Below are 7,238 nucleotides of genomic sequence, written 5' to 3'. Positions count from 1 at the left end.
AAATAGTAGCACTTCTTGTGAAAAGTGTAAGAAGTCAAATGAATTGCTTGTAAAATAAGTTGTTTGTAGATATCCTATTTTTTTTTAGGTTTCATACAGAAGAATTAGACATTTTTCATAATGTAATTTGCTTTTTAAGTTTTCAAAAGTCACAAGTTGGGTTTAAAAGGGTTTCCAATCAAGTATTTAGAAAAAAAAAATCTTTAAAATAATGTGTTGGGGAGTCAATAAAAGCTTTACATTTTTGAAATGCCAAAAATAAGAATATTTATTCTAAAGCCTTCCCTTATAGCTTGGTAGGATATTTTTGTGTGGTCCATTTTCTCTCAGGACTCTCATACCTTCATCCTCCCATTGCACCAAACTTTCAGAGTACCACTTGACCAATTTTTGGTAGGTGTTCTCTCATGGGTCGATTTTCTATTGATTTCCTACTAAACTTCATTCCCCTCATTCTCATAATCCTCTCATCTCATTGCAAAACAAAAATAAAAAGAGTTATCATCGATTCGTGCTTTTGTTACTACTAGTGTAGGGCACACCATTGCACATCATGTAATATGTGATTAATTATTATGCATTCAATGCATGGCAACAAAACCTATTTATAATTTTATGTCATCTAAATATTGAATTAATTTTTAAAGAGGATTACCTACTACCAAACGTAACCTTTCAAATATTTCAGTCCTATCATCGTAATTTTTATATTAGTATTAGAAATAGAAATAATAATTCAATTTTTACTTAGTCTTGTGAGAGCTAAAATAGTTACCTCTCTCTCTCTCTCTCTCTCTCTCTCTCTCTCTCTCATTAAGGATTATTGCAAGGAAGTAGAGTATGCAATAATTGCCTACAACCAAATTTACATAATTCAAATTCAAGCCTCAAATCCACTCCCAAATATTACCTATAACCCTACATTTGAAGAGACCTTTGATTTGGATTTGGATAAGATGTAATGCAAAATTGTATTAAAGCTTGTTCAAATCCACCCAAATCCAAATTCAAGATATGAAATTTATGCTCTCAAACATAACGTAAATCTTTGATCCAAATAGAGCCCAAGAAAAATCCTTATTCCAAACATACCCTAAGGCTTTGTTTTGAAATTGAAAAATATTAAGAAAAAAGAAAAGAATAATATTAAAGAATCCATATTTTTATATTTAGTTATTAAAGAAAGTGAGAAATAAAATAAAAAAGCATATCAAATCTATTAAAAAAAAATTTTGATTTACATACTAGTTGTATTTATTTTTTCATAATTTTTAATCATATTAAAATAACCTTTTTTTATAGTATTTAATAGAAATTAAAATATATAGCTTCTTTCTTATAATTCTTCAAAAACAACACTCGCATGCTTTATCATATTTTTAGAAGGCAAAATCGTGAGCCACACAAAAAATTGAACAAACATGCTAGGTAGATACGTTTTGAGACGGGAAGATAACGTCCCATACTTCAACCAGTCCGTATTTTAAACGCCGGCGTCGGCGTCGGCTTCCACAATGTGTATAAAACATACAAGTGGATCCCAAATGGCAATACATTTTTAATTACCCACTGGACATTGAGCAACCAAATGACATGGATTTTTTCACGTCTCTGTTATGCATCTTTTTCACCTGGGCCTTGCTACTTCAGCCCCTCCTTTCCTTCGCAAGACGAAGCAAAAGCATCACCGGCAAACTCCCGCCGGGACCGGCCCCCTTGCCGGTTGTCGGCAACCTCCTCAAGCTAGGAAGTAAGCCCCACAGGTCCCTAACCGACCTGTCCCGGCTCCATGGACCCATAATGACCCTGCAACTGGGTCGCCTAACCACCATAGTCATTTCCAGCGCAGAAATGGCCGAAGAAGTCCTCCACAAGCAAGACCTCACCTTCTCCAGCCGAACCATCCCAGACGCTGTCCACGCCCTTCGCCACCACCAGGTCTCCATGGTTTGGCTGCCGGTTTCGCCACGGTGGCGAAACCTCCGGAAAATCTGCAACACCCACTTATTCACCCCACAAAGACTCGACGCCACCCAGAGCCTCCGGCAGCAGAAGGTGGCGGAGCTGCTCGACGAGGTAGGTGAACGGTGCAGGGCTGGTAGGGGAGTGGAGATAGCGCTGGTGGTTTTTAAGACTGCCCTCAATTTCTTATCCAACACGGTATTTTCTGTGGACTTGGCGGATTCGAATAATTCTGATACTATCCAAGAGTTCAAGGAGGAGATGCGCATGCTCGTAGACGAGGTCGCGAAGCCCAATCTGGTGGACTATTTTCCGGTGCTTAGAAAGATAGATCCGCAGGGTATAAGGCGTCGGACGTCAGCTAATTTTCAAAAGGTTATTGGGGTGTTTGATTCGATGATAGAGCAGCGGGTGCAGTTGAGGGAGATGAATGGTCGTGGGAGAAGCAACGATATGTTAGATATTCTTCTCAACATCAGCGAAGATGGAGGTAGTGAGGGGATTGATAGAACTGATATCCTACATCTCCTACTGGTTAGTACGCTTTCATTATCTCTAATCCCATCGCCTTTCTCTATAAAACATGAGAAGAAATGATTTGAACACCTTGTGTATGCATAAGATTGATTTTGTCATGTTATTTTATTTTAATTAAATTAGATAGATTTTTTAAACATGATAAAATCACATTAGATATCATATTTTCAAAATATTGTATTAATTAAAATCTATAATTTTTTAAGCAGGACACAGTGCATTAGTGCTGCTTTAAGAATATTTTATATAAAAATAAATAGACCAATTAATATTGTTATTTATTAATTTGTTCAATGCAGTTTTAAGGATATTAAAGATGAATTTGGTCTCTCTTTTTTTCTTTTTCTTTTTTATCATCTTCTCTTTTCAACTGCATTCAGTAAATAATTGTTTTTTAGATTTTGAAATATCCATTTTTAACTTTTAGGGGGGAGTTCTATAAACCATGATTTGAAGCTTTTAAAAACTAAAAGCTAATTAAATTTTCCCAAAAAAATTATTTCTTCAAAATAAAAACACATTTTGATAATTTTAACACTTTTAGGCACCTTATAACTTTTTTACCAAGCACTCAAACTCAATTTTTTTTACCATACAAACAATTTTTACGACAATAAGAAACGACTCATTTTCAAATTGTGTTCAAATTTTTTTTGAGCAATATATACATATATATATATATATATATATATTCCCAGTATTTGGAAGCATGTAGTCTATAGTACTTTGATTTAGATTCACATGGACTCAAATAAAATGTAATATAAAATCATCTTGAATTTTGTTAAAATTCACATAAATTTAAATTTGAATTCATTGTCCAAAACACGGCATATTTGAAATTTTATGTATATGGCTCACAAACAAACCTCATGTACATGTGAGTAGGACCTATTTTTAGCGGGAACTGACACAACTTCAGCCACAATAGAATGGGCAATGGCTGAGCTGCTTCATAACCCCCTTAGGCTATCCAAGGTCCAAGTGGAGCTCCGACAAATCATAAAAAAGGGCCACTTGATGGAGGAAGCTGACATAACTCGCCTCCCCTACTTGCAAGTAATTGTGAAGGAGACCTTTCGTTTGCACCCAACGGCCCCACTATTGCTCCCTCACAAGGCTCAAACTGAGGTAGACGTATGTGGATTCCAAGTCCCAAAGGGTGCACAAGTGCTGGTTAATGTGTGGGCCATTGGGAGAGACCCAAAAACATGGGCCCGATCCAACTCATTTGAGCCTGAGAGGTTCTTGGGCTCCGACATGGATGTGAAGGGCCGGAATTTTCAGCTCATTCCATTCGGTGCTGGCCGACGAATATGCCCAGGTTTACCACTTGGGAACAAGATGATTCACTTGATGTTGGGATCACTCCTTCATGCTTTTGATTGGAAGCTCGAGGAAGGAATTGAACCAGAGGACATGATCATGGAAGATAAGTTTGGAATTACATTGCAGATGGCTCAACCACTTCATGCTTTTCCTGTTAGTGTGTAAGATTAAAGGATGAAAATACTTTTAAAAAGGTTCTCAATCCACATCACATTTGGAATACACCAATTACAAGATGTTATATTAACGTTCGGAACCACTTTGTAATGTGTGACCCTCATTATTCAGACTTACATCAAATTATTCCTTGGGAAGACTTGCATGCCTCCAGGTATCATACCCTCTCCATTAAGCATGTGCCATATAAACAGCGTGACTTTGTCCTAGCATACATGACGTATTTTTAGTACAATGGACGATGCCCTCACGACACCTAAGTTTTATTCTCATTCCTCTTGTGCGAGGCTAAGTACCAACATGACACCGATCAAGTAAATAATGGTCATAGATATCTTATGTGGAGGAATCACCTTTTATTTAAAAGATAATATCCAAGCACTTATTAAAAAGTGTTGAATTAGATAATTTTGGAAGCCATACTGCTATTTGGCCGTATATTTACTTATATTATAATAAATAATAATTTTTTAATAAACATACACATTTAAGTATTTAATAATTTTTAATAGTTTTGTATATGCATACATGTAAATAAATCAAATATCAAAGCAACTTGTGTTTGTTTATAAATGTAGTTATAATGACATATTATTAATTTAACTAAAATATGATCTTCACTAATTTTTTAAGTATATATAATTTATAAAAATTAACAATTAATAATAATTTATTATTAAATTATGAGTTTGTCCTAATTTAATTTTATCGACTTGAATTATAAATTTGTCATTTTATTAATAGTAGCTAGATTAGTAGCAATGCTTGTGAAAAGTGTAACCAGTCATAATGAATTGCTTGTAGAATAAGCTTTTCGTAGACACCCTATTTTATCTTAGACATCATAAAGAAGAGTTGGACATATTTCATAATTTATTATGATTTTCAAGTTTTCAAAAATCACAAAGTTTAGTTTAAGAGGATTTCCAATAAAGTCTTAAAAAGAAAATTCTTTAAAATGATATATTAGGGAGTCAATAAAATCTTTACTTTTTGAAATGCAAAAATAACAATGTGTCATCTAATGTCATCCCCTATTGCTGGATAGGGGACCTTGTATTGGTCCCTTTTCTCTTACCTCTATAGGCTCCCTTACTATCATTCTCCCATTACATCAAGCTTCCAAGTACCACTTGGGGAGTTTTTTGGTAGGTGTACGTTCTCTTGTACGTGGATTTTCTACTCAACTTCATCTCCTTCGTCCATTACAATCCTCCAATCTCTCCAAAAAATAAATAAATAAATAAATAAAGGGTTTTTTTTTTTTTTTTTTTTAACTACTTGAGAAACAATTAAGCACCTTCTAAATTATAGTGAGGATTGCAATGGGAAGACAGGTGATTTGGGTGAAGAGGACTTGTCATGTGAGCCCATGTCAAAGGTGGAGGGATAGTTATCCTATTTCACAAGAGATGCCCTTTGAAATAAGGAGTGAGAGAGAGTTATAGAAATTATAGAAACCATAGAAGCAGGAAGGAGTGGGAGGTGAACGGACTTAGGTTAGACAAGGGAGGAGCTAGATGGAGAAGGAATAGAATGAGGGGATAAGAAGGCAAGAGAGAGGGCAAAATAGGGATAAAAAGTCATTGGGGCATGTTTCACTACAAGGCAATTTTCTTAATGTATGAAACTTGGTTGAGACCTTTTACAACTGAAATTAAATGCATATTTATACTCTCTCCGGCTCCTATGTCAAACTTGAGGTTACAAGAAACCTTTCAAAAATATCCAAAAACATAGCTACATTAAATTCTAAAGTTACAAATAATTAGTTAAAGAATTGAGGAGCTTTCAAACACTAAAAGTATTATTGTTGTTATCAACTTCTCCCTTATAATTTCGCTTGGATAGACATTGCTCAATTTTTTTTTCATTCCTCTGGGCGACCTTATAGATGATGGGGCAACCTTCTATCATCTAACGATTGGGTCACTTCAATTTCCAAATTGACCACTTATCACTCCTCAGATGACTGGATGACCTCTATTGCTCAATTGTTCTCTTGGTGATGAGTTGTTCAGTCACTCACTAACTAGGCAACCCCTCAAATGATATAGCAAACTCTGTCACCCTATGAATGTACAACCTTTATTACCTATACCTTTTTTTCGCCACTATTACCACCTATTTTTCAATGCGATCACACGACAAATTCTTTTCTAATGAAGGATTAAATTATAAGGTTGTTTCCTTACTGTGCTCTACTTAAACCCTCTTTTTCCTTCTCTTCTTTGAGAGTTATGGGATGATCCCAAGAGTGGGGGTGAATTGGGTATTAAAAAATTCTTCGTAGGTTAAGTGTATTCAGGTTTAAACCTCAGCCAGTATTACTAACCTTAGGGTCTTTCTAAGCAGTCTCAAATCCCCTAAATAATCATGCATGCTAATGTTTAAAACAAATATGACATTCTCAACACATTCGACATTAGTATATAGATGCCACATCATATCCCATTTATATTAAATGTATGTATGAAAAATAATTACAACAATAAAAGAGCAAGCATACGCATGTGTAATTTAAAGTGCATAAAATAAATGGGAGAGAGAGAGAGAGAGAGAAAGAGGATTTGTTATCAAGATTTGGTCAATCCTGCCTATGTCCCCACCTTAGGCAAACCCCCCAAGGATTCCACTAACCTGCTCACTTAAACAGGCGGACCAGAAGCCGTTTATACTTCTTCTTACGAGGCGAAGTCTCCCAAACTCAATTACAAAACTGAGCCACAACCAGTTTTGTTGGCCTAACAAGGCTCAGAATCTTATATTGATGATAACTAATCATGGGTACTTAACATTTTTGGTTAAGTGAAGTTTTAGGGGTCAAATGTTTTGATAAAGGATCAAGATCTCATGTGCTTGATGAGTTCATTAAAATCTTGGACTTAAAGATAGAAGATCTGTTGAAGTTAAAGTCTATTGAAGAAAGAAGTCAAGATAGACACAAAGAATGGAAGCAAAATGCATGAAAACTTAGTGCTTAGAAAGCTATAGTTTATAAGAAGTCTCATCTAAGTATTTCACGATTTCAATATAATTATTTGAAGCTCTTAGGATCTATATTTGACTTAGAGGCATTTTTTTTTAAAACCATGGAAAATATTTTTTTAAAAGTATCATTTAAGTTTTCCAAGATCAAAGGTTAAAGTGTTGAAATCAAAGTTTTTGAAAATTCATAAAAGTTGTAAGCTCAGGCGATTGATGTTGTTTGATCAGGCGACTAACCATTTTAT

At 34.9% G+C, this 7,238-nt stretch overlaps 1 protein-coding gene across 1 annotated transcript; it reads left to right on the top strand.

The window, feature by feature from the left end:
• The first annotated feature begins 1,348 nt into the window (after positions 1-1,348).
• Positions 1,349-4,144, top strand: LOC131164429 (geraniol 8-hydroxylase-like). Its single transcript, XM_058121606.1, has 2 exons — positions 1,349-2,496; positions 3,388-4,144. Exons 1-2 carry the CDS (start codon positions 1,594-1,596, stop codon positions 3,991-3,993), a joined length of 1,509 nt encoding a protein of 502 aa, XP_057977589.1. The 5' UTR covers positions 1,349-1,593; the 3' UTR covers positions 3,994-4,144.
• Positions 4,145-7,238: the final 3,094 nt, after the last annotated feature.

The sequence above is a fragment of the Malania oleifera genome, chromosome 9 (assembly GCF_029873635.1).
Source record: "Malania oleifera isolate guangnan ecotype guangnan chromosome 9, ASM2987363v1, whole genome shotgun sequence".
In the NCBI taxonomy this organism is placed as follows: Eukaryota; Viridiplantae; Streptophyta; class Magnoliopsida; order Santalales; family Ximeniaceae; genus Malania; species Malania oleifera.
This window is presented reverse-complemented; position numbering and strand designations above follow the sequence as displayed.